At 40.7% G+C, this 26,816-nt stretch overlaps 8 protein-coding genes across 8 annotated transcripts; all 8 read left to right on the top strand.

Moving 5' to 3' along the window:
• The first annotated feature begins 1,253 nt into the window (after nt 1-1,253).
• Nucleotides 1,254-2,206, top strand: LOC111811774. Its single transcript, XM_023698801.1, has one exon. The coding sequence runs from the start codon at nt 1,382-1,384 to the stop codon at nt 2,204-2,206; it is 825 nt and encodes a 274-aa protein (XP_023554569.1). The 5' UTR covers nt 1,254-1,381.
• Nucleotides 2,207-4,281: 2,075 nt separating this feature from the next.
• On the top strand, nt 4,282-5,136 carry LOC111776434. Its single transcript, XM_023655869.1, has one exon. It carries the CDS (start codon nt 4,282-4,284, stop codon nt 5,134-5,136), a length of 855 nt encoding a protein of 284 aa, XP_023511637.1.
• Nucleotides 5,137-6,817: 1,681 nt separating this feature from the next.
• On the top strand, nt 6,818-7,660 carry LOC111776433. Its single transcript, XM_023655868.1, has one exon. It carries the CDS (start codon nt 6,818-6,820, stop codon nt 7,658-7,660), a length of 843 nt encoding a protein of 280 aa, XP_023511636.1.
• A 1,414-nt stretch (nt 7,661-9,074) lies between these two features.
• On the top strand, nt 9,075-9,929 carry LOC111776431. The gene has a single exon (XM_023655867.1). It carries the CDS (start codon nt 9,075-9,077, stop codon nt 9,927-9,929), a length of 855 nt encoding a protein of 284 aa, XP_023511635.1.
• A 3,421-nt stretch (nt 9,930-13,350) lies between these two features.
• On the top strand, nt 13,351-13,980 carry LOC111776429. Its single transcript, XM_023655865.1, has one exon. It carries the CDS (start codon nt 13,351-13,353, stop codon nt 13,978-13,980), a length of 630 nt encoding a protein of 209 aa, XP_023511633.1.
• A 2,696-nt stretch (nt 13,981-16,676) lies between these two features.
• On the top strand, nt 16,677-17,531 carry LOC111776428. Its single transcript, XM_023655864.1, has one exon. It carries the CDS (start codon nt 16,677-16,679, stop codon nt 17,529-17,531), a length of 855 nt encoding a protein of 284 aa, XP_023511632.1.
• A 3,493-nt stretch (nt 17,532-21,024) lies between these two features.
• Nucleotides 21,025-21,867, top strand: LOC111776427. Its single transcript, XM_023655863.1, has one exon. The coding sequence runs from the start codon at nt 21,025-21,027 to the stop codon at nt 21,865-21,867; it is 843 nt and encodes a 280-aa protein (XP_023511631.1).
• Nucleotides 21,868-23,835: 1,968 nt separating this feature from the next.
• On the top strand, nt 23,836-24,883 carry LOC111811772. Its single transcript, XM_023698798.1, has one exon. It carries the CDS (start codon nt 23,948-23,950, stop codon nt 24,797-24,799), a length of 852 nt encoding a protein of 283 aa, XP_023554566.1. The 5' UTR covers nt 23,836-23,947; the 3' UTR covers nt 24,800-24,883.
• The last annotated feature ends 1,933 nt before the right edge of the window (nt 24,884-26,816 follow it).

Below are 26,816 nucleotides of genomic sequence, written 5' to 3'. Positions count from 1 at the left end.
TATGACAGCAAGTTTAAGAAACGTCCAAGCCCACCGCTAGTAAGAAACGTCCAAGCCCACCGCTAGTAGATATTGTTCTCTTTAGCCCGTTATGTATAGCCGTCAACCTCACGATTTTAAAATGTGTCTCCTAGGGAGAGGTTTCCACACCCTTATAAAGAATGCTTTGTTCCTCTCTCCAACCGACGTGGAATCTCACAATCTACCCCCTTAGGGCTCAGCGTCCTCGTCGGTACACCGCCCAGTGTCTAACTTTGATACCATTTGTAATAGCCCAAGTCCATCTCTAGCAGATATTGTCTGCATTGGCCCGTTACGTATCGCCGTTAGCCTCACGGTTTTAAAACACGTCTTCTAGGTAGAGGTTTCCACACCCTTATAAAGAACGCTTCATTCCCCTCTCCAACCAACGTGGGATCTCACAATCCACCCCCTTGGGGGCCAGCGTCCTCGCTGGCACACCGCTCAGTGTCTAGCTCTGATACCATTTGTAACAGCCCAAGTCTATCGCTAGCAAATATTAACCACTTTGACCCGTTACGTATCGTCGTCAGCCTCACAATTTTAAAACGCGTCTGCTAGAGAAAGATTTCCACACCCTTATAAAAAAATGCTCCGTTCCCCTCTCCAATCAACGTGGGATCTCACAATCCACCCCCTTGGGGGCCAGCGTCCTCGCTGGCACACCGCTCAGTGTCTAGCTCTGATACCATTTGTAACAGCCCAAGTCTATCGCTAGCAAATATTAACCACTTTGACCCGTTACGTATCGTCGTCAGCCTCACAATTTTAAAACGCGTCTGCTAGAGAAAGATTTCCACACCCTTATAAAAAAATGCTCCGTTCCCCTCTCCAATCAACGTGGGATCTCACAATCCACCCCCTTGAGGCCCAGCGTTCTCGCTGGCATACCGCCCAATGTCTGGCTCTGATACCATTTGTAACAACCCAAGTCCACCGCTAGCAAATATTGTCCACTTCGACCCGTTACGCATCACTATTAGCCTCACAGTTTTAAAACGCATATGCTAAGGAAGGCTAGCTATTGAAAACGAAACTTCACGCGTGCACTTGTGTGTTTATGACTTTCATGAATAAGACAAGGCTGTCTCTTACAAATAGCAACAAACAAATGGATCTTTCAAACAATATCTATTAAAAAAAAGGCACATAATTGAACAAGATCCATTCGTGTGATTATAGAGAAAATACAATGAATGCCGGTGAGTAAGAACCTGGTTGGAGGGAGACATTGGTTAGACATAGCTGAGACGATGATTCCCCTTGTTTCTTCAACACTTATATATACCACCATCATTGCCAAAACATGAACCCAAATCAAAATTGCTCGACTCATTGGTAACTCAATCACAGAAGGAAGATGAGAAACTCTCAGCATGTTCGTTCAAAGAGTGTGCCTGAAAATCCAAACCCAATCATCAGCCAAGTAGATGAGCAGCTGAGCAGATTAAAGGATTCTGAAGCCACTTCTTCTCTATGCATCAGACTAGGCGCCCTTCAAGATTTGCACGAGTCCGTGGACAAGCTGCTTCTTTTGCCTCACACCCAACAAGCTCTGGTTCAAGTGAGTGACAAGGAAGGGCTGGATGACTTACTAGAAGGCTCTCTCAGGCTTCTGGATTTGTGTGACACAGCCAAGAATGCCTTGTTGCAAACAAGGGAATGCATATATGAATTAGAGATGGTTATGCGTAGAAGGAGAACTGAAATGGGGATTTCTAGTGCAGTTCAGAAGTGTTTAAGTTCCAGGAAGATGATAAAGAAAGCAGTCCATAAAGTGTTGAAAATGGAAAGAAAACAATGTCATAAAGAGAATGGATGTCAGCTAAAAGAGGTTGAAGCAGTCACATACCACAGCATAGTAGCCTTATTGTCCATCATAGCAGGAGCAAAGTTGCCTGCAAAATGGAGCTGCTGGGCTTCAGTTTCCAAGCTTGTTCAATCCAAAAAAGTGGCCTGCATAAGCGAAGAAACAAGCATAAGTGTTGTAGAAAGGTTGGATTTGGCTTTGAGTTCAATTGCCAATTACAGAACTGACAAGGAATTCCAAGTTCAAGTTGAAGATATGCAGAGCTTGCTCAGGGATTGTGGAGCAAGCGTTAAGGAAGTTCAAGAAGAGCTTGAGGGCCTTTATAGGTTCATAATCAGAACAAGAATCTCCCTTCTTAACATCTTCAACCACTAAATGGAATGGATTAGAGCCTGACGGTCTCGAATTTTGAAAAGAGTTGAACAATATCATGTAGAGCACTTGAGGATGTTTGTTGTTGAATGAATATGTATAAATATACACATATGATACTCTATTTTTAGTTTAATGAAAAGCCTTTCGCAACCCTGCTAAATTCTGAGTTTTTTCCGTCCTAGATTTCACGTCGGTTGGGGAGGAGAGTGTTAAGAATGAAGCATTCTCTATAAGGGTGTGGAAATCTCTACCTAATAGACGCGTTTTAAAAATCTTGAGGGAAAGTTCAAAAGGGAAAGCCCAAAGAGAAAATATCTACTAGCGGTGGGCTTAACTGTTACAAATGGTATCAGAGCTAGACACTAGGCGGTATGCCAGCGAGGACGTTGGGCCCTACAACGGGGGTAGATTGTGATATCTCACATCGGTTGGAGAGGAGAACTAAGCATTCCTTATAAGGTTGTGGAAACCTTTCTCTAGTAGACGCGTTTTAAAACCGTGAGGCTGACCACGATATGTAGGATCGCACAACAATGCACACACTCGATCTAGATGAACACAAAAAACAGGATAGAGAAAATGCAAGGAGAATATTGGCTACAGAATTTGTATTGATGACCTCACATATGTACCGTAGGAGAGAATACAGAGAATATAAAAATACATTTTCAAAGCTCCGGGAGGATAATGGTTTATCTTACTATATACAGCTTTACCAGATATAACCATCTACTATATATAACTATTTATCATATATAGCTTTACCAGATATAGCTTTTTACTATATTATTTACTACTTTATATCTCATTTACCAAATATAACTTTACTATGTATAACCGTTGACTCAGCTATAAATAAGCAGCATGCTCCATAACCTAATAAAAGCGGACAATATCTATTGGCAGTGGGCTTGGCTGCTAGGGGAGGTTTCTACACGCTTATGATGAATGCTTTCTTTCTCTCTCCAACCGATGTGGGATCTCACACTCCACCCCCCTTTGGGGTTTAGCGTTCTCACTGGCACTCGTTCCCTTCTCCAATCAATGTGAGACCCTCAATCCACCCCCTTCGGTGCCTAATTTCCTTGCTGGCACACTGTCTTGTGTCCACCCCCTTTGGGGCTCATCCTCCTCGGTGGCACATCGCCTAGTGTCTGAAAATGATACTATTTGCAATAGCTCAAGCCCACCACTAGTAGATATTGTCCACTTCGGTCCGTTACGTATCGTCGTTAGCCTCACGGTTTTAAACGCGTCTGCTAGGGAGAAATTTTCACACGCTTATAAAGAATGTTTCATTCCCCTCTCCACCCGGTGGGGATCTCACACCAGTGGTCTAAGGGGGGATAGACGCCGTCTACAAAATAAGATGGGCTTCAGAATAATCCATAAGGTCTAAATCTAACCAGAAAGTTTGTATAAGCAAGTAGTTCTATAAAAATCAGGCATTCGTGTGCAAGGAGGTGTGATTGATAACATAAACGAGTCAGCCTTACTTTCTGATACCAATTATGTCAACAGCACTCGTGGGCTTCAAATTTAAGCATCTCCACGGAACAAATGACAGATTATATGTATGCAATAAGGCAATAAGTACATAAATAATGAGCTAAGAACCTGGAAATGGGGTGAGATTTGGTGAACATTGCTCGACATGTCAATGAAAACAGATAGATAGCTTCCCCCAAGATTGCACGACTCCTGCAATGAATCAAAACTGAATTTTAATTAGTTTATGAGTTGGAAAGATGGTGGAGAAGAGACATCACCAAACATTACAGCTAAGAACTTTAGATCCAAACCAGAAGCACCTTACAATATAATTGAATACTCAGTAGCCATGCATGACTCTGTTCCATTTCTTTATAGCAATAAAATTTCATCATTTGGCAGATACATGCATGTGAGTATAAAGAAATCATGGAAACAAGTGGGAGGGAGGCATGGCATGGCTGTCTAACCCAAGTTGTATATATATATGCTTCCCTTGATGCCCAAAGATGAACAAAGGGTGAAATTCTCGACCCTTTTTAGAGCATTAGCTAGCCTTTTGGGTTCTCCAAGTGAGAAAGAAAATGGATTCCTTTGCTGTAAACCCAAAGAAATCACTCCACATTCGCTCAAATAGCTTACCCTCAAAGCCACATCCAATCGTTTCCCAAGTTGAAGAACATTTATGCAGATTGAAGTCCTCTGAGGCTACTTCTTCAACTTCTTTCTGCCACAGACTCAGCAGCCTTCAAGATTTGCATGATTCCATTGAGAGTTTACTTCTTCTACCATGCACCCAACAAACTCTTGTTCATGAGACTCATAATAAATGGGCTGATGACTTGCTAGAAGGATCTCTAAGGCTCTTAGATTTGTGTGATATTGCTAAGGATGCATTGTTGCAGACACAAGAATGTAGCCATGAACTTGAATCCGTTTTGCGCAGAAGAAAAAGTGAAACAGTTATCATAAGTGGTGTTCAGAAATGCTTGAATTCTAGGAAGATGATAAAGAAGACAGTCCACAAGGCCTTGAAGGGAATTAAGAGCAGAAATTCTCAAAAGAGTGAAGAAAGCTCTGCAATTGTTAGCTTGTTACAAGAAGTGGAAGCAGTCACTTATAGCACTGTTGAATCAGTGTTGTCGTTCATAGCAGGACCAAAGGTGCCATCAAAGATGAGCCGATGGTCTTTGGTGTCCAAGCTGGTACAATCCAAAAGGGTTGTCAGCAAGGAAGAAGGTGCATATGCAAACGAGGTGGAAATGTTGGATGGCATACTATATTCAATAGCTAGCCACACAACAGATGAATCCTTCAGCTTGCAGGAGTCGCTGAGGATGTTTGAGTCGAGTATTCAAGGTCTTGAAGAAGATCTAGAGAGTCTAACTAGGCATCTCATCAAAAATAGAGTGTCCCTTCTCAATATCTTGAATCACTAATGGCAATGCCATGAGAATTCAATTTTGCTAAATGTAAAGATCAAAGTGTATATATATACATTGTTATGAGAATCAACTCTTTGAATCAAATTCGGGTTTTGAGTTTAGTATAAACATTTTCTGTGTTAAGAATTACGAATCTCTACAATGGTATGATATTGTCTAAAAGGGCTCGTACCAATAAAGATGTATTCCTTGTTTATAAATTCATGATGAACTCGTTATGTTAACTAGAGGTCAACAAGACAACAACTGTGGTTACCTGATGTAGCTAAGTATCAAGATTAGCGTTGCTGTCAGATTCCAATTGCCCCAATCATGGCAGTAAGCACAAGAAGCACATGGTAAGTTGCCTTTCAACTAAGAGACAATTTGCCAATTATATATAGTAAAGCTGAACAGTTTCCTGTTAATGAAAGTCATCTTGAGCGATCATGGCGGATCTTGCCACCTCTACCACAATAATCATCATTTCAACTGATGAGGAGATGAGGACATGTGTGAGATCCCACATCGGTAAGGGAGGAGAACGAAAGATTAAGGGTGTGGAAACCTCTCCCTAGTAGACGCGTTTTAAAAACTTTGAGGGGAAGCCCGAATGAGAAAGACCAAAGAGGACAATATCTTATAGCAGTGGACTTGGGCTGTTACAAATGGTATTAGAGGCAGACACGGGGCGATGTGCTAGCGAGGAGGCTGAGCTTCGAATGGGGGTGGACATGAGGCGGTGTGCCAGTAAGGACGCCGAGCCCCAAAAGGGGTGGATTGAGAGGTCCCACATCCATTGTAGAAGGGAACGAGTGTCAGCGAGGACGATGGGCCCTGAACGGGGTGGATTGTGAGATCCCACGTAGATTGGGGAGGAGAACAAAATATTCTTTATAAGGGCGTGGAAATCTCTTCCTAACAGACACGTTTTAAAAACATTGAGGAGAAGCTCGAAATGAAAATGGTAAAGAAGATAATTTCCCAACCATTATGGATGGTTGTCTTGAAGTAATTTTGAAATGCAATAAGCCAGCACCATTCCTTTCTGGATGGTGCCAACAATGTCAACAGCACTCGTGTGCATTCATAATTTACAAGCTGTTCGACAATCTATAGCAGAATATAAAGCATATTACAAAGGGCATTGAGCAAGCGAGAGAAATACCTGGATATGGGGGAACACATCACAAACATTGCCATGATATCTCTGAAAAATAGATAATTAATTCAATGCATTGGGAGGAAGAAGATTCCCACACGCTTGCATGTGTAAATCAACATCTTGTCCTCTGCAGAAGGAGACCCAGATCAGCATTTTCAAGACGAGCCAACAAAACTGATGCCACTGCCTCGAATACAGAAAGATGCTCGCTCCTGCACCAAGAACACGTGTGAGTAAACAGGCAGACACTACTGCTAAACTTCTTGCAAATTTACAATACAGCTATGACTTTTAAAGAAATGAATCATGTGTCAGATACATCCATTTGATATAAAGAAATTAGCATTAATAATGGTGGAGATAAGGAAAGGGTGGGAGGGGAGCATGCCATGAACATTGCTGCATTATTTGTTTGTGCAGAGATGAGCCTAAGATTCCTCATGTCTCCCTCAGCCAATATAAATAGGCCTCTGAGGCCAAAACATGGAAGTCAAGTTGAAACTGCTTTAGCTGTTCTTTTGTAAAAGAAAAATGGATTCCTTTGCTACAAACGCACAGAAATCATTCCACATCCGTTCAAACAGTTTGCCTTCAAAGCCACATCCAGTTGTGGATGAGGTTGATGAACATCTCTGCAGATTGAAGGCCTGTGAAGCCACTTCTTCATCTTCTTCTTTGTGTCAAAAACTTGATGGGCTTCAAGATTTGCATGATTGCATTGAGAAGTTGCTTGTTTTGCCACTCACCCATCAAGCTATTGTTGACAACAAATCAGTTGATGAGTTGCTAGAAGGATCTCTCAAGCTCTTGGATTTGTGTACTATGGCTAAGGATATGATATCACAGATGAAAGAATGTGCACATGAACTCGAGTCATCGTTGCGCAGAAGAAGAGGAGATGACATTGTAGTTGATGTTCAAAAGTATATGAACTCAAGGAAGATGATGAAGAAGGCAATCCACAAGGCCTTGAAGGGAATGGAAAGAACAAGTTCCCAAAAAAGCAATGAAAATTCAGAGATTGTCAGTTTATTAAAAGAGACAGAAGCGGTCACATATAGCACCATTGAGTCCTTGTTGTCCTTTCTAGCTGGACCAAAGTTGGCATCAAAGATGAACAGATGGTCTTTGGTTTCTAAGTTGATGCAATCTAAGAGAGTTGCCTGCAAAGATGGAAATGAAGTAGAGATGGTGGATGCTGCATTATATTCAATCATCAATCACAAATTTGATATCCTTGTGCAAGGTGAAGATGTGCAGAACTCACTGAAGAAATTGGAGTTGTGTATTCGTGACATTGAAGAAGATCTCGAGAGTCTATATCGACGTCTTATCAAGAACAGAGTCGCTTTTCTTAACATCCTAAATTACTAAGGATGAAAGCTTAGGAAATAGTTGCATAGTCCATTCCAATGGATCCATTTTTGTCAAATGTAAACACCACAATACATATACAAATACAGTTCATAACCTTTTTGCAAAGCAAACCATCTTCTTCTGTAGTTAACTTTTTGCTATATTAGTATTGTTGATAGCTAACTATTTGAATCCAAAGAGTAAGATCATAGCCAACTTAGTCTAAAGTGAACGATATAATCATGGAGATAAGATTAGGAAAATCTACATCTACTAGGGAGAGATTTCCACACGATTATAAAGAATGCTTCGTTCTCCTTTCCAATCGATGTGAGATTTCATAATCCACCCCTCTTGGGGGCCAGCGCCCTCGCTGGCACACTATTTAGTGTCTGACTCTAATCTAATACCATTTGTAACAACTCAAGCCCACCACTAGAAGATATGGTTCTTTTTGGACTTTTCCTTCGAGGGCTTTCCCTCAAAGTTTTGAAACGCGTCGATTACGGTTTCTGGTAAGACTTAAACTGTGGTATGTTAACTAGAGGTCAATTAGTTAACCAAGGTTATGTAATGAAGCTAAGTATTTGGCATTGCTGTCAAATATTCCAATTGTCTCAACAATGGTGATGAACACAAGAATCACATGGAAGCCCAGATCTGAATACGTTTAATTTAATATAGATATGAGTTGGAGACTTGGTAGAGAGGAAACATTGCCACCGCAGTGTCCAAAACCAAATGGAAGATACGTAAACGTGCGCGGATTCCTCAAAAGTCAAAGCAGATAAAGGTTCCAATTGCCTTAAAATGTACTATAGGGGATGCGACTAGTTGTCAAATTCTCCTTATCCGAAAAATTATATACTATTTAAGCTGTTGTATTGCCTTTTGCTTATAGTTGTATAACGTTGCTTTCAAATCTTCTCTCGTTCTTACTTTCAGATTCGCTTTCGAAAATTTCTCTGTCTTGTTTTCTAAAACCTTCCCCACAAAATAAAGTTAGAAGCTTGAGCATGCGTTGCCCGGCCATAGGCGATGCAAATCCAAATTGGCTTGACTCACTCGATGTTGGAGTGAGTACCGCACAATCGCAAAGCACACAATTTCTCTACCATCTACTGCATCATATAAAGTACGAGCATCCCCAGATATCTCTGATAATTAAAAAATTAATTCAGTGCATTGGGAGGAAGAAGATTCTCACACGGCTGCATGTGTAAAGCGACAATCTTGTCCTCTACACAAAGAGGTGGGAGGGAGACAAAACATGGACATTGCTAGATCATTAATTTATTACAATTAGATGAGTCTGAGATTCCTTGTGTCTCCCTCGGTGATATAAATAGCCTCCTGAAGGCCAAAAGATGAAGTCAACTTGAAACTCCTTTGGCTGTTCTACAATTCATTGGTTTAGCCTTTTGTAAAAAAGATGGATTCCTTTGCTGCCAACTCCAAGAAATCATTCCACATCCGTTCAAACAGTTTGCCCTCAAAGCCACATCCAGTTGTGGATGAAGTTAACGAACATCTCTGTAGATTGAAGGCCTCTGAAACCACTTCTTCCTCTTCTTCTTTGTGCCAAAAACTTGATGGTCTTCAAGATTTACATGATTGCATTGATAAGTTGCTTCTTTTGCCGCTCACCCATCAAGCTATTGTTGACAACCAATCAGTCAATGACTTGCTAGAAGGATCTCTCAAGGTCTTGGACGTGTGTGCTTTGGGTAAGGATGTTTTATCACAAATGAAAGAATCTGCACATGAACTCGAGTCGACGTTGCGTAGAAGACGAGGAGACGACATCGTCGGTGACGTTCAGAAGTATTTGAACTCAAGGAAGATGATAAAGAAGACAATCCACAAGGTCTTGAAGGGAATGGAAAGGCCAAGTGCCCAAAAAAGTGATGAAAGTTCAGAAATTGTTAGCTTGTTAAAAGAGGCAGAAGCCATCACATGTAACAGCCTTGAGTCCTTGCTATCATTTGTAGCAGGACCAAAGGTGCCATCAAAGATGAGCAGATGGTCTTTGGTTTCCAAGTTGGTTCAACCCAAGAAAGTGGCTACCAAAGATGAAGACTCAAATGGAAATGAAGTACAAATGGTGGATGCTGCATTGTATTCAATCACCACTCACAAATCTGGTTTCCTTGTGCAAGTAGAAGATGTGCAGAACTTGTTGAAGAAATTGGAGTTGTGTATTCGTGACATCGAAGAAGATCTCGAGAGTCTATATCGACATCTTATCAAGAACAGAGTCTCCTTGCTTAACATCCTAAATCACTAAGGATGAGAGCTTAGAAATAGTATCATAGACAAACAGAATCCATTTTTTGGAAATGTAAACACCACAGTACATATACAATTTATACAAATACATTTCATAACTTGTGTGCAAATGCGAACCAAGATTTTGAATTCAATATCATCCTCTTCTCTAGCTAACTTCTTGCAATATCAACATTGTGTTTCTCTCTTCCAAAGTGAAACAGTGAGATCCCACATCGGTTGGAGAGGTGAGCGAAGCATTCCTTATAAGAGTGTGAAAACCTCTCTATAGTAGACGCGTTTTAAAACCTTGAGGGAAGTCCAAAGAGAAGAATATCTGCTAGTGGTGGGCTTAGCTGGTTACAAATTGTATTAGAGCCAAACATCGGGTGGTATGCCAACGAGGATGCTTGCCTCCAAGGGAGTGAATTGTGAGATCCTATATTGGTTCTCAGAGGGGAACGAAACACTCCTTATAAGGGTGTGAAAACCTCTCCTTAGTAGACGCGTTTTAAAATCTTGAGGGGAACCTCAGAAAGGAAAGCCCAAAGAAGGCAATATCTGCTTGCCGTGGGCTTGGACGGTTACAAATGGTATCAGAGCCAAACATCGGGCGGTATGCCAACGAGGACGTTGGCCCCAAGGGAGTGGATTGTGAAATCCCACATTGGTTGCAGAGGGAAATGAAACACTCCTTATAAGGGTGTGAAAATCTCTCCCTAGTAGACACATTTTAAAACCTTTAGGGTAACTCCAGAAGGGAAAGCCCCTCCCTAGTAGACACATTTTAAAACCTTTAAGGTAATTCAAGAAGGGAAAACCTAAAGAGAACGATATCTACTTGTGTTGGGCTTGGGCTATTATAGAAAATGCAAGAAAAGAAAAAAGATTGTGTTTCTCTCTTCCACCTCTAGGCTTAAACTGTGGTATGTTAACTAGAGGTCAATTGGTAAACCATGGTTACGTAATGAAGCCAAGTATTCAAATTGGCATTGCTGTCAAAGATTCCAAGTGTCCAAACAATGGTGATGAGCACAAGAATCACATGGACGCCTGAGATTAGCTTTCATGCAACGTTTTGCAGGCTGTCTTTCATCTAACAGACAACTTGATTCAATTATATTTACAATAATAAAGCTAATCAGGCTGCATATCATCACGAGGAACATTGTCGAGATATGATGCAAGATTGATTACCAATTTGATATACAAAATTGAAAAGGATTCATTATGCCCCCACAGTGGCAGACATATATCATTTTTCAGGTGTAATTTAATACAGATATGAGTTGGGGACTTGGTAGAGAGGAAACATTGCACCAGCAGTGTCTAGATCCAAGCGCCAATTCCTGAAAAGTCAAAGCAGATGAGCCTCTAAACGTCTCCCTTGCTAACTGGTATATATGTGAGCAAATTAAGAGGGGAAGAACACAGAGATAGCTTATAGAGCTTGCAGTTGGTTGGATCGTTCAGGCTGTTGGATATTTGTAGTTAAGGTATGAAGGCATGTCTGTATGAACATTGGTTGGCTGTTCACCATAGATCAGAGGCTGAAGCAACAAAGATATGACACTGCAGCTATGGTATATCCTGTTGATGGTTGTGGAATACTGCAGCCATGGTTATATATATCAGTTTGAAGGGTAACATTCTTTGTTTGTTTGAATCGTTGTTAGTTCCTTATATCTAATGCAACAAAATCCATGGATGTTGGTTGGTATTAACTGCTCATGGTGATGCGTTTGATATGGCTATTATGTGAGAACTATTGAGGTTGAGGATGCAAATAGAGCTGGGCGTTAATTAGAACTGTGGAAGATCTGTGGTGTAAAAGTAAGTACCATATTGGCTATGGGAGGGAGAGGCCCATGGTATATATGTAAGGACAACTATTTCCACTNGGATGAAAGCTTAGGAAATAGTTGCATAGTCCATTCCAATGGATCCATTTTTGTCAAATGTAAACACCACAATACATATACAAATACAGTTCATAACCTTTTTGCAAAGCAAACCATCTTCTTCTGTAGTTAACTTTTTGCTATATTAGTATTGTTGATAGCTAACTATTTGAATCCAAAGAGTAAGATCATAGCCAACTTAGTCTAAAGTGAACGATATAATCATGGAGATAAGATTAGGAAAATCTACATCTACTAGGGAGAGATTTCCACACGATTATAAAGAATGCTTCGTTCTCCTTTCCAATCGATGTGAGATTTCATAATCCACCCCTCTTGGGGGCCAGCGCCCTCGCTGGCACACTATNACTTATTCCTAAACTCTTCTTGTTAATTGGTGTAATTTGTGCTTGTGCTTGGATTGTAACAACCCAAGCCACCGCTAACAGATATTGTCCGCTTGGACCCGTTACGTATTTTCGTCAGCTTCACGGTTTNTCTGACTCTAATCTAATACCATTTGTAACAACTCAAGCCCACCACTAGAAGATATGGTTCTTTTTGGACTTTTCCTTCGAGGGCTTTCCCTCAAAGTTTTGAAACGCGTCGATTACGGTTTCTGGTAAGACTTAAACTGTGGTATGTTAACTAGAGGTCAATTAGTTAACCAAGGTTATGTAATGAAGCTAAGTATTTGGCATTGCTGTCAAATATTCCAATTGTCTCAACAATGGTGATGAACACAAGAATCACATGGAAGCCCAGATCTGAATACGTTTAATTTAATATAGATATGAGTTGGAGACTTGGTAGAGAGGAAACATTGCCACCGCAGTGTCCAAAACCAAATGGAAGATACGTAAACGTGCGCGGATTCCTCAAAAGTCAAAGCAGATAAAGGTTCCAATTGCCTTAAAATGTACTATAGGGGATGCGACTAGTTGTCAAATTCTCCTTATCCGAAAAATTATATACTATTTAAGCTGTTGTATTGCCTTTTGCTTATAGTTGTATAACGTTGCTTTCAAATCTTCTCTCGTTCTTACTTTCAGATTCGCTTTCGAAAATTTCTCTGTCTTGTTTTCTAAAACCTTCCCCACAAAATAAAGTTAGAAGCTTGAGCATGCGTTGCCCGGCCATAGGCGATGCAAATCCAAATTGGCTTGACTCACTCGATGTTGGAGTGAGTACCGCACAATCGCAAAGCACACAATTTCTCTACCATCTACTGCATCATATAAAGTACGAGCATCCCCAGATATCTCTGATAATTAAAAAATTAATTCAGTGCATTGGGAGGAAGAAGATTCTCACACGGCTGCATGTGTAAAGCGACAATCTTGTCCTCTACACAAAGAGGTGGGAGGGAGACAAAACATGGACATTGCTAGATCATTAATTTATTACAATTAGATGAGTCTGAGATTCCTTGTGTCTCCCTCGGTGATATAAATAGCCTCCTGAAGGCCAAAAGATGAAGTCAACTTGAAACTCCTTTGGCTGTTCTACAATTCATTGGTTTAGCCTTTTGTAAAAAAGATGGATTCCTTTGCTGCCAACTCCAAGAAATCATTCCACATCCGTTCAAACAGTTTGCCCTCAAAGCCACATCCAGTTGTGGATGAAGTTAACGAACATCTCTGTAGATTGAAGGCCTCTGAAACCACTTCTTCCTCTTCTTCTTTGTGCCAAAAACTTGATGGTCTTCAAGATTTACATGATTGCATTGATAAGTTGCTTCTTTTGCCGCTCACCCATCAAGCTATTGTTGACAACCAATCAGTCAATGACTTGCTAGAAGGATCTCTCAAGGTCTTGGACGTGTGTGCTTTGGGTAAGGATGTTTTATCACAAATGAAAGAATCTGCACATGAACTCGAGTCGACGTTGCGTAGAAGACGAGGAGACGACATCGTCGGTGACGTTCAGAAGTATTTGAACTCAAGGAAGATGATAAAGAAGACAATCCACAAGGTCTTGAAGGGAATGGAGAGGCCAAGTGCCCAAAAAAGTGATGAAAGTTCAGAAATTGTTAGCTTGTTAAAAGAGGCAGAAGCCATCACATGTAACAGCCTTGAGTCCTTGCTATCATTTGTAGCAGGACCAAAGGTGCCATCAAAGATGTCCCCCACAGTGGCAGACATATATCATTTTTCAGGTGTAATTTAATACAGATATGAGTTGGGGACTTGGTAGAGAGGAAACATTGCACCAGCAGTGTCTAGATCCAAGCGCCAATTCCTGAAAAGTCAAAGCAGATGAGCCTCTAAACGTCTCCCTTGCTAACTGGTATATATGTGAGCAAATTAAGAGGGGAAGAACACAGAGATAGCTTATAGAGCTTGCAGTTGGTTGGATCGTTCAGGCTGTTGGATATTTGTAGTTAAGGTATGAAGGCATGTCTGTATGAACATTGGTTGGCTGTTCACCATAGATCAGAGGCTGAAGCAACAAAGATATGACACTGCAGCTATGGTATATCCTGTTGATGGTTGTGGAATACTGCAGCCATGGTTATATATATCAGTTTGAAGGGTAACATTCTTTGTTTGTTTGAATCGTTGTTAGTTCCTTATATCTAATGCAACAAAATCCATGGATGTTGGTTGGTATTAACTGCTCATGGTGATGCGTTTGATATGGCTATTATGTGAGAACTATTGAGGTTGAGGATGCAAATAGAGCTGGGCGTTAATTAGAACTGTGGAAGATCTGTGGTGTAAAAGTAAGTACCATATTGGCTATGGGAGGGAGAGGCCCATGGTATATATGTAAGGACAACTATTTCCACTAGGAGGAGGTTTTTTTGGGGTGAAATCATCCGTAAAGAGGACTTATTCCTAAACTCTTCTTGTTAATTGGTGTAATTTGTGCTTGTGCTTGGATTGTAACAACCCAAGCCACCGCTAACAGATATTGTCCGCTTGGACCCGTTACGTATTTTCGTCAGCTTCACGGTTTTAAAACGCATTTACTAGGGAGAGGTTTCCACATCCTTATAAGGAATGCTTCGTTCTCCTCTCCAACCGAAGTGGGATCTCACATAAATATTGTCTTGATGAGGAATTGTTGTTGTGAGTGGACGTATTTGTCCGAGGGGAGAATTTTTAGGTGCCACAAAAGTTCCACATTGGCTAGAGAGAGATCCGTGGCATATAAGTGAACACAACTACCTCTATTGGCATGAGGTCTTTTATATGAAACTAAAAGCAAAACCATGAGGATTTTTTTCATCCCAAAGTAGAAAATATTATATCATTGTGGATATGTGGAATGTCTATATGAACTTCCATTCACTATTCATTTAAGACCAAGGGTTGAAAGCAGACTGGAGATTGAAATTATGAGGGGTTCGTCTTTTAATATAACCTGGGATTTAGTAAACACAAATATGCAGATGCAGATTGTTAGCTTGAAACCCGAATAGATTGTATAATGGACGGATCCAAAGTTGTAAATAGCTGAAACCAAAGGCAACCTCCCCCACGAGGATAGGCTCAGCATGCAGCATAGAAGTAGAAGAAAGCTCTGCCTCAAGAGAGATAGGTTCAGTGTTACGGTCATGCATGTCTAGAGCGTGTTGCTCATGACCGTATGCTTATGTCAATCTGAACCCTTTATTTAATTTTATGTTGTATTGCCTTACTATTATATTTTTTGTTTGTACGACTACTCGGCGAAATCATGTCTAGGCAGACCAGACCTGAATCCCCTCAAAATATACTATAGGGGTGGCTAGTTGTCAACTCCTCCCCTAATTTTGTATGACCGTTTGACGAAATCACGTTTAAGTTTACTAGACCTGAATTGCTTCAAAATGTACTATAAGGGATGTGACTAGTTGTTAAATTCTCCATGCCCGAAAAATTATATGTTATTTAAGCGGTTGTGTTTTCTGTTGCTTATAGTTATATAAAGTTACTTTCAAATCTTCTCTCCTTCTTACTTTCAAACTCGCTTTCGAAAATCTCTCTGTCCCACTTTCTAAAACCTTCTTCTCAAAACGGAGCCAGAGGATTGAGCATACGTGCACGGCCGTAGGCGGCACAAATCAAAGTTGACTTGACTTACTCGGTGTTGGGGTTGGGGTGAGTGGTGCACAATCACAAAGTCCAATCACAAAGTCCACTGTAAAAAAAAATGGATTGTGCCAAATAGAATTTGAAATCTATCATGGATTCGTCTAGTAGTTGAACTTTGTCAAATTTAAGAGGCAGAAAATGAGAGAATGAATATGGCAGCGCCCTTGCTTTCTGTATGGTGCTAACCCAACACACTCTCATGGTTCATAACTTACAAATTGCTAGACAATCTACTGCATCATATAAAGTATATAATAGAGGCATTGAGCAAGCAAGCACGAGCATCCCCAGACATCTCTGAAAATAGAAAATTAATTCAGTGCATTGGGAGGAAGAAGATTCTCACACGGCTGCATGTGTAAAGCGACAATCTTGTCCTCTACACAAAGAGGTGGGAGGGAGACAAGACGTGGACATTGCTCAATCATTTGCTCGTGCATATCATTAATTTATTACAATTAGATGAGTTTGAGATTCCTTGTGTCTCCCTAGGTGATATAAATAGCCTCCTGAAGGCCNAAAATTAATTCAGTGCATTGGGAGGAAGAAGATTCTCACACGGCTGCATGTGTAAAGCGACAATCTTGTCCTCTACACAAAGAGGTGGGAGGGAGACAAAACATGGACATTGCTAGATCATTAATTTATTACAATTAGATGAGTCTGAGATTCCTTGTGTCTCCCTCGGTGATATAAATAGCCTCCTGAAGGCCAAAAGATGAAGTCAACTTGAAACTCCTTTGGCTGTTCTACAATTCATTGGCTTAGCCTTTTGTAGAAAAGATGGATTCCTTTGCTGCCAACTCCAAGAAATCATTCCACATCCGTTCAAACAGTTTGCCTTCAAAGCCACATCCAGTTGTGGATGAAGTTAACGAACATCTCTGTAGATTGAAGGCCTCTGAAACCACTTCTTCCTCTTCTTCTTTGTGCCAAAAACTTGATGGTCTTCAAGATTTACATGATTGCATTGATAAGTTGCTTCTTTTGCCACTCACCCATCAAGCTATTGTTGACAACCAATCAGTCAATGACTTGCTAGAAGGATCTCTCAAGGTCTTGGACGTGTGTGCTTTGGCTAAGGATGTTTTATCACAAATGAAAGAATCTGCACATGAACTCGAGTCGACGTTGCGTAGAAGACGAGGAGACGACATCGTCGGTGACGTTCAGAAGTATTTGAACTCAAGGAAGATGATAAAGAAGGCAATCCACAAGACCTTGAAGGGAATGGAGAGGCCAAGTTTCCAAAAAAGTGATGAAAGTTCAGAAATTGTTAGCTTGTTAAAAGAGGCAGAAGCCATCACATGTAACAGCCTTGAGTCCTTGCTATCATTTGTAGCAGGACCAAAGGTGCCATCAAAGATGGGCAGATGGTCTCTGGTTTCCAAGTTGATTCAACCCAAGAGAGTGGCTAGCAAAGATGAAGACTCAAATGGAAATGAAGTACAAATGGTGGATGCTGCATTGTATTCAATCACCAGCCACAAATCTGGTTTCCTTGTGCAAGGTGAAGATGTGCAGAACTCACTGAAGAAATTGGAGTTGTGTATTCGTGACATCGAAGAAGATCTCGAGAGTCTATATCGAAATCTTATCAAGAATAGAGTCTCCTTGCTTAACATCCTAAATCACTAAGGATGAAAGCTTAGAAATAGTATCATAGCCAAATAGAATCCATTTTTGGGAAATGTAAACACCACAGTACATATACAATATATACAAATACATTTCATAACTTGTTTGCAAATTCGAACAAAGATTTTGAATTCAATATCATCCTCTTCTCTAGCTCACTTCTTGCAATATCAGCATTGTGTTTCTCTCTTCCAAAGTGAAACCGTGAGATCCCAGGTCGATTGGAGAGGAGAACGAAGCATTCCTTATAAGAATGTGGAAACCTTTCCCTAGTGGACGCGTTTTAAAACTTGAAGGGAAAGCTGAAAGAGGTCAATATCTGCTACCAGTGGGCTTGACCTATTACAAATGGTATCAAAGCCAAACATTGGACGGTATGCCAACGGGGACGCTAGCCCCCAAGGGGGTGGATTGTGAGATACCATATTGGTGGAAGAGGGAACGAAACACTCCTTATAAGGGTGTGAAAACCTCTCTCTAGTAGACACGTAAGGGAAAGCCCAAAGAGAACAATATCTGCTAGCAGTGGGCTTGAGCTATTACAAATGGTATCAAAGCCAAACATTGGGGGGTATGCTAGCAAGGACGCTGCCCCAAAGGAGTGGATTGTGAGATCCACGTTGGTTGGAGAGGGGAACAAAACATTTCTTATAAGGATGTGAAAACCTCTCCCTAGTAGACGCATTTTGAAATCTTGAGGGGAACCCCAAAAGGGAAAGCTCAAAGAGAACAATATCTGCTAGCGGTGGGTTTGAGATATTATAGAAAGTACGAGAAAGAAAAGAAAAAGATTGTGTTTCTCTCTTCCAAAGTGATTTTCCCCTCTAGGCTTAAACTGTGGTTTGTTAACTAGAGGTCAATTGCAAACCATGGTTACGTAATGAAGCCAAGTATTCAAATTGGCATTGCTGTCAAAGATTCCAAATGTCCAAACAATGGTGATGAGCACAAGAATCACATGGACGCCTGAGATTAGCATTCATGCAACGTTTTGCAGGCTGTCTTTCATCTAACAGACAACTTGATTCAATTATATTTACAATAATAAAGCTAATCAGGCTGCATATCATCACGAGGAACATTGTCGAGATATGATGCAAGATTGATTACCAATTTGATATACAAAATTGAAAACTATTCATTATGCCCCCCACAGTGGCAGACATATATCATTTTTCAGGTGTAATTTAATACAGATATGAGTTGGGGACTTGGTAGAGAGGAAACATTGCACCAGCAGTGTCTAGATCCAAGCAGAAGATGCCTAAACATGCGCCAACTCCTGAAAAGTCAAAGCAGATGAGCCTCTAAACGTCTCCCTTGCTAACTGGTATATATGTGAGAAAATTAAGAGGGGAGGAACACAGAGATAGCTTATAGAGCTTGCAGTTGGTTGGATCGTTCAGGCTGTTGGATATTTGTAGTTAAGGTATGAAGGAATGTCTGTATGAACATTGGTTGGCTGTTCATCAAAGATCAGAGGCTGAAGCAACAAAGATATGACACTGCAGCTATGGTTTATCCTGTTGATGGTTGTGGAATACAGCAGCCATGGTTATATGTATCAGTTTGAAGGGTAACAATCTTTGTTTGTTTGAATCATTATGAATTCCTTGTATCTAATGCAACAAAATCCATGGCTGTTGGTTGGTATTAACTGCTCATGGTGATGCGTTCCATATGGCTATTATGTGAAGAACTATTGAGGTTGAGGATGCAAATAGAGCTTGGCGTTGATTAGAACTGTGGAAGATCTGTGGTGAGAAAGTAAGTACCATATTGGCTATGGAAGAGAGAGGCTCATGGTATATATATGTAAGGACAACTATTTCCACTTGTAAGAGATTTTTTTGGGTGAAATTATGAGTGGGCTTATTCCTAAAATAGACGATATCATACCATTGCAAAAACACATGGAAGATTTGTTGTCTTTATCGATTGGTATCAAAACTATGGTCTATACCTAGTTGCGTGTTTAGAATTGCTCTGAGTTTGAGAAAAGAGAAATAGTAGGCCTAAGTTGTGCTCTATCTAGGTGTTTCCCAACTAGCCATCGTAAGAGCAAAAATAAACTCTTCTTGTTAATTGGTGTGATATGTGCTTGTGCCTGGATTGCAACAACTCAAGCTCACCGCTAACACGTATTGTCCGTTTTGATCCGTTACGTATCGCCATCAGCTTCACAGTTTTAAAACGCGTCTAGTAGGAAGAAGTTTCCACATCCTTATAAAGAATGCTTCGTTCCGCTCTCCAACCGATGTGGGATCTCACATGAATATTGTCTCGATGAGGAATTGTTGTTGTGAGTGGACATATTTGTTCAAAGGGAAGATTTTTAGGTGCAACAAAAGTTCTACATTGGCTAAGAAAGGGAAAGATCCATGGCACATAAGTGAACACAATTACCTCTATTGGTACGGGGCTTTTGGGTGAAACTAAAAGTAAAGCCACGAGAGTTTTTTTTCCATCCCAAAGTAGACAATATTATATCATTGTGAAGATTTGTGAAGGCTCGTTGTCCTTAACGATCATGCTTATTATCCTACATTACTTATCTCGACAAGAAAAGTCAATCACATCATGATGATTGAGAACATCATGAGTCAGCGTTTCTGATCTTTTCCTTCTTTGTTAGCAGAAATTAGAAAGCAAAAGGAAAAAAAATGAATTAATATGTGAGATCTCACGTTGGTTGGGGAGGAGAACGAAACATTCTTTATAAGGGTGTGGAAACCTCTCCCTAGCAGACGCGTTTTAAAACCCTTGAGGGGAAGCTCAAAAGGAAAAGTCCAAAGAAGACAATACCTGTTAGTGATGGACTCGGACCGTTACATAGGACTAAATGCCTTATGGCTCCATTCTTCCCTGATTCAAGGACCTCAAAGTACGGAAGGCTGTCTTAATGTAATTTTATCAAATGTAAAAACTCTGTCAACAGCACCATTTCTGTAAGATGCCAACTCTGTCAACAGCACTCTTGTTTTTCATAATGCACAGACTATTCAGCAATCTATTGCAGACTATGAAGTAGATAATAGAGGCATTTAGCAAGCGACTAAAGAGGGGAAAACCCTTTACATTTCAATGCATTGGGAGTAAGAAGATTCTCACAGATTTGCATGTGTAAAGCGACAGTCTTGTCCTCTGCAGAAGCAGACACAGTTCTATATTTTTATACAGCTCAATTGGCCTTGTATATGTAGGAGACACTCGATTTCAATACAGCTATGAGTTATGAACAAATGGCTTTTGTGTCAGATACATCCAATGGATTATAAAGAAATTAGTATCAATAATGGTGATAAAAAAGAGGTGGGAGGGAGACATGGCATGAACATTGCTGAATTATTAGCTTCTGCAGATTAATTACTTAATTATAATTAGATGAGCTTGAGATTCCTCATGTCTCCCTCAGCCAATATAAATAGGCCTCTGAGGCCAAAACATGGAAGTCAAGTTGAAACTGCTTTAGCTGTTCTTTTGTAAAAGAAAAATGGATTCCTTTGCTACAAACGCACAGAAATCATTCCACATCCGTTCAAACAGTTTGCCTTCAAAGCCACATCCAGTTGTGGATGAAGTTGATGAACATCTCTGCAGATTGAAGGCCTGTGAAGCCACTTCTTCATCTTCTTCTTTGTGTCAAAAACTTGATGGGCTTCAAGATTTGCATGATTGCATTGAGAAGTTGCTTGTTTTGCCACTCACCCATCAAGCTATTGTTGACAACAAATCAGTTGATGAGTTGCTAGAAGGATCTCTCAAGCTCTTGGATTTGTGTACTATGGCTAAGGATATGATATCACAGATGAAAGAATGTGCACATGAACTCGAGTCATCGTTGCGCAGAAGAAGAGGAGATGACATTGTAGTTGATGTTCAAAAGTATATGAACTCAAGGAAGATGATGAAGAAGGCAATCCACAAGGCCTTGAAGGGAATGGAAAGAACAAGTTCCCAAAAAAGCAATGAAAATTCAGAGATTGTCAGTTTATTAAAAGAGACAGAAGCGGTCACATATAGCACCATTGAGTCCTTGTTGTCCTTTCTAGCTGGACCAAAGTTGGCATCAAAGATGAACAGATGGTCTTTGGTTTCTAAGTTGATGCAATCTAAGAGAGTTGCCTGCAAAGATGGAAATGAAGTAGAGATGGTGGATGCTGCATTATATTCAATCATCAATCACAAATTTGATATCCTTGTGCAAGGTGAAGATGTGCAGAACTCACTGAAGAAATTGGAGTTGTGTATTCGTGACATTGAAGAAGATCTCGAGAGTCTATATCGACGTCTTATCAAGAACAGAGTCGCTTTTCTTAACATCCTAAATTACTAAGGATGAAAGCTTAGGAAATAGTTGCATAGTCCATTCCAATGGAATCCATTTTTGTCGAATGTAAACACCACAATACATAGATAATATATACAGATACATTTCAACCAAGATTGTGACTTCCCTATCATCTTCTTCTCTAGCTAACTTCTTGCAATATTAGTATTGTTGATATTGTTGGGAATGCGAACATAGTCATTTGTGACATAGAAGTGAGGACGATCCTTAGTATGTAAGGATACTAACTCCATTGGTACGAGACGTTTTGACTTGTATTGTAAACTTAGTCCAAAGTAAAGACTTCCCATCATCCATCTCACCATTTCGGTCTTTTAACTCTACACGTTATTTGTTTTAACCGTCGGGATTGCAAACTGTTTAAGAAAATGAAGTGTAACAGCCCAAGCCCACCACTAGTAGATATTGTTAGGAATCACGACTCTCCATAATGATACAATATTGTCCCTGTCACGGTCCAACATTTCTGACCGTGCGGCGTCGTGATCTTGACACACTCACGACTAGCCTAAAGGGGAATTAAGCCTCATATATATTTTTCGCCCCGGCTTTGTGGCTTCGTCGGACCTTAAGCGAGGTTTGTCTTCGTCAATCGAACATCGCTTGTGCGGAATCCAAGCTTGTTCGACCACACACGCTGCCTGCGCATGCATGTTCAATCGTCTGCGACACATCTGACTTGCCTCTACACTAGGCCAAGTCATTCGGCTCGACCTTGCCTCTGCTCGGGCCGAGGTCTCTCAATGCAACGTCGTATCTCATCTTGTCATCTCGATCCCCATCGACAGGGTCCATATGTCTTGACGCCATCTCGAGTCTCGGGATGTCGTCGGTCATCATAACTCGTNCACTCACCCATCAAGCTATTGTTGACAACCAATCAGTCAATGACTTGCTAGAAGGATCTCTCAAGGTCTTGGACGTGTGTGCTTTGGCTAAGGATGTTTTATCACAAATGAAAGAATCTGCACATGAACTCGAGTCGACGTTGCGTAGAAGACGAGGAGACGACATCGTCGGTGNAACTCGTTCGGTCATGCCATCGAGAATGGGCCTGCGTGTCGTTCATCTCATCAGGACTTCCCGAACATCCATCCATCCGGGTTCTATCGAGGCATAGGCCCTCCTGTGCCCATGCCAAGTCATTTACGAATACCGTACCAAATAGCGGGTGTATGTAGCAACCTCCACAACACGCAGGCTAGGGCGCAATACCGGCACACCCGTGCCGTCCGATACTGTCCTTCAAAAACCCATTTCAAAGGAAGTCACCTGAGACACTCGTCTCGGCACGCTCGCTCACATTGTGACACACGTATGTGCCACAGGGTAGCTCACTTAGGCCATAGGGCCCTCCCATGACTTTGCTTTGGGCTTCTCCAGAAGGTCTCATTCCAATGAAGATATATTCCTTACTTATAAATCCATGATCATTTCCTAAATTAGTCAACGTGGGACTCTCTCCCAACAATTCTTATCAAATATTGTCCGCTTTCACTCGTTACGTATCGTCGTCAGCCTCACGATTTTAAAACATGTTTGTTAGGGAGAGATTCCCACACCCTTATAAGGAATGCGTTCCCCTCTCCAACCGAGGTGGGATCTCACAAGAAGGGAAAAAAAAAGACTGACAGGAGGCTACTTTTTCCCTTCATATCAGACATTTCTTGTACTAAAATGTGTTTGTCTCTTCCAATGTGATTTTCCCCACTAGGCTTAAAGCCTTAAACTGAGTTTTGTTAACTAGAGGTCAATTAGTTAACCAAGGTTACCTAATGAAGCTAAGCATTGAAATCAGCATTGCTGTCAAAGATTCCAATTGTCTCAGCAATGGTGATAGGCACAAGAATCACATGGAAGCTTGTCATGAAGGTTGTCTTTTATCCAAGAGACAATTTGATTTAATTATATACAACAATAATAAATTTATTAGGTTGTATCTCATAATGAGATTCCTCATGTCTACCTCAGCCAAAGTTATATAAATATGCCTCCTTGAAGGCCAAAAGATGAAACTGCTCTATCTCTTTTGTAGTTCATAAGCTTCAGCTTTTGTAAAAACAATATGGATTCCTTTGCTGCAAACCAAAAGAAATCATTCCACATCCGTTCAAACAGTTTGCCCTCAAAGCCACACCCAGTTGTGGATGAGGTTGATGAACATCTCTGCAGATTGAAGGCCTCTGAAGCCACTTCTTCCTCTGCTTCTTTGTGTCAAAAACTTGATGGTCTTCAAGATTTGCATGATTGCATTGATAAGTTGCTTATTTTGCCACTCACCCATCAAGCTATTGTTGACAACAAATCAGTTGATGAGTTGCTAGAAGGATCTCTCAAGCTCTTGGACTTGTGTGCTATGGCTAAGGATGCATTGATGCAAACAAAAGAAAGCACACATGAACTCGAGTCGACTTTGCGTAGAAGACGAGGAGACGACATCGTTGGTGATGTTCAGAAGTATTTGAACTCAAGGAAGATGATAAAGAAGACAATCCACAAGGTCTTGAAGGGAATTGAAAGGCCAAGTGCCCAAAAAAGTGATGAAAGTTCAGAAATTGTTAGCTTGTTAAAAGAGGCAGAAGCCATCACATGTAACAGCCTTGAGTCCTTGCTATCATTTGTAGCAGGACCAAAGGTGCCATCAAAGATGAGCAGATGGTCTTTGGTTTCCAAGTTGGTTCAACCCAAGAAAGTTGCTAGCAAAGATGAAGACTCAAATGGAAATGAAGTACAAATGGTGGATGCTGCATTGTATTCAATCACCAGGAAATCTGATTTCCTTGTTCAAGTTGAAGATTTGCAAAACATGCTGAGAAACTTCGAGTCGAGTATTCATGATCTTGAAGAAGATCTCGAGCGATTATTTAGGCGTCTTATCAAGAATAGAGTCTCCTTTCTTAACATCCTAAATCACTAATAGCCAACTTCACCAAAGTTCATTTTTGTAGATGTAAACATCACAATACATGTTTAATACAAATATAGATACCTTTCTATAACTTTTTTGCAATTATGAATGTCTTTTCCCTTTTGGCTTAAACTCTCGTATGATAGCCATGTAGATTCGTTCCCATGGTTCGATCCTTCCCAGTAAAACGCGGCATGTTCGAATTCAAATTGGCACTCCTGTCAAATATTCGAGTTGTCTCAACTCTCAACGATTGGGGATAAGTATAAGAATCACATGGAAGCCTGTGATTAACTTTCATGTAGGGGTAGGCAGGTTGCCTATCATCTTAGAGACAACTTGATATAATTATATGTATAATAATAAGGCTAATCAAGTTGTATCTTCATGTGGGATTTAAGTAATCAACAACTAGCTGATCTGAACGTGTTTAGTTTTAACAATTGCGAAGCAGATCTTTTATGATATAAACAGATCTGAATAGGTTATGAGTTGGAGATTTGGTAGAGATCGTAAAAATCATGATGATTTGTGAGATCTCACATCGGTTGGAGAGGGGAACAAAGCATTGTTTATAAGGGTGTGGAAATCTCTCCCTAGTAGACGTGTTTTAAAATTGCAAGGCTAACGGCGACATGGGCCAAAGTGGACAATATCTGTTAGCGGTGGGCTTGGACTGTTACAAATGGTATCAGAGCCAGATACCGGGCAATGTGCCAGCGAGAACTCTAGGCCCCCATGGGGGGTGGATTGTGAGATCCCACATCGGTTTGAGAGGGGAAGAAGCATTCCTTGTAAGGGTCTGGAAACTTCTCCCTAAACATACGTGTTTTAAAACCGTGAGACTGATGGCGATACGTAACGTGCCAAGGTGGACAATATCTGTTAGTAATGGGCTTGGGCTGTTACAAATAGTATCGGAGCCAGATACCGGGCGGTGTGCCAGCGAGTACGCTAGTTCTCCAAGAAGGGTGGATTGTGAGATTCCACATCGATTGGAGAGAGGAACGAAGCATTTCTTGTAAGGGTGTGTAAACCTCTCTCTAACAGATGCGTTTTAAAACCGTGAGGCTGACGGTGACACGTAACAGACCAAAACAGACAATATCTACTAGTGGTGGGTTTAGGCGGTTACATGATTTGAGCTCAAAATCAACAATATCATGAAGTTATAGAGATATGGAAAGGCCCATCATCTAAAGATACACCATGCTCGCCTTGAACAAAGGAGGGTAAAAAAAAAAAAAAAACTACCCATCATCCAACTCACCATATTGGCTTAGCTTCATCAGGTAACTTTGGTTTACTAGTTGCCAGAGTTTAAGTATTCAAACTAGCCATGCTATCAAAGATTCCATTTGTCTCAACAATGTTGATAGGCACAAGAACCACAAAGAAGCCTGTGATTAAGTTTATTGTAATGTTATGCAGGCTGTGTGTCAACTAAGGGACAGTTTGATTCGATTATGCATATAATAATGAAGTTAAATAGGTTGTAACCAATCGTGTAGGATTAAACTAATGAACAATGAGCTGCAATGGCACATAACCAGTTTAATATGTAAGACAAAAGAAGATGCATTTTCAAGCTTATCACCAATATGCATATGCGAAGCAACCTTCTTGTATCCGTAGTAGCAGAACAAGTTAAATTTTTTATGCTATAAACAGATCTGAAGGGATTTATTTTAATTTAAACGTGAGTTGTAAGCTTGGTAGAGAGGAAACATTGCCACATCAGTGTCTATATGTCCCAAAGGAAAATGGCTAAACATGCACTGATTCCTAAAAAGTTGAAGCAGATGAAGTTCAAAGTTGTCTCCCTTGGTTGCTGTATATATTAAGCAGATACAGAGGGGAGAAACACACAGAGTTCTTTTCGGGTAGGTATAATGCAAACAGGCCAAGCTCGGTGCACAGAGAACTGTCTTCGGTCTTCCCAACGGACTTACTCGTGGCAACCTTCCGGCTACCTAACGACCTATAACGTTAGTCAGTACTCCCACTGGGGTTAGGAAGTAAGCCC

The sequence above is a fragment of the Cucurbita pepo genome, chromosome LG15, assembly GCF_002806865.2.
Source record: "Cucurbita pepo subsp. pepo cultivar mu-cu-16 chromosome LG15, ASM280686v2, whole genome shotgun sequence".
Classification (NCBI taxonomy): domain Eukaryota; kingdom Viridiplantae; phylum Streptophyta; class Magnoliopsida; order Cucurbitales; family Cucurbitaceae; genus Cucurbita; species Cucurbita pepo.
This window is presented reverse-complemented; position numbering and strand designations above follow the sequence as displayed.

Coding starts and splice junctions, on each gene's coding strand:
- LOC111811772 (XM_023698798.1), top strand. CDS start 23,948: ATGGATTCCTTTGCTGCAAACCAAAAGAAATCATTCCACATCCGTTCA.
- LOC111776431 (XM_023655867.1), top strand. CDS start 9,075: ATGGATTCCTTTGCTGCCAACTCCAAGAAATCATTCCACATCCGTTCA.
- LOC111776433 (XM_023655868.1), top strand. CDS start 6,818: ATGGATTCCTTTGCTACAAACGCACAGAAATCATTCCACATCCGTTCA.
- LOC111776434 (XM_023655869.1), top strand. CDS start 4,282: ATGGATTCCTTTGCTGTAAACCCAAAGAAATCACTCCACATTCGCTCA.
- LOC111776427 (XM_023655863.1), top strand. CDS start 21,025: ATGGATTCCTTTGCTACAAACGCACAGAAATCATTCCACATCCGTTCA.
- LOC111776428 (XM_023655864.1), top strand. CDS start 16,677: ATGGATTCCTTTGCTGCCAACTCCAAGAAATCATTCCACATCCGTTCA.
- LOC111811774 (XM_023698801.1), top strand. CDS start 1,382: ATGAGAAACTCTCAGCATGTTCGTTCAAAGAGTGTGCCTGAAAATCCA.
- LOC111776429 (XM_023655865.1), top strand. CDS start 13,351: ATGGATTCCTTTGCTGCCAACTCCAAGAAATCATTCCACATCCGTTCA.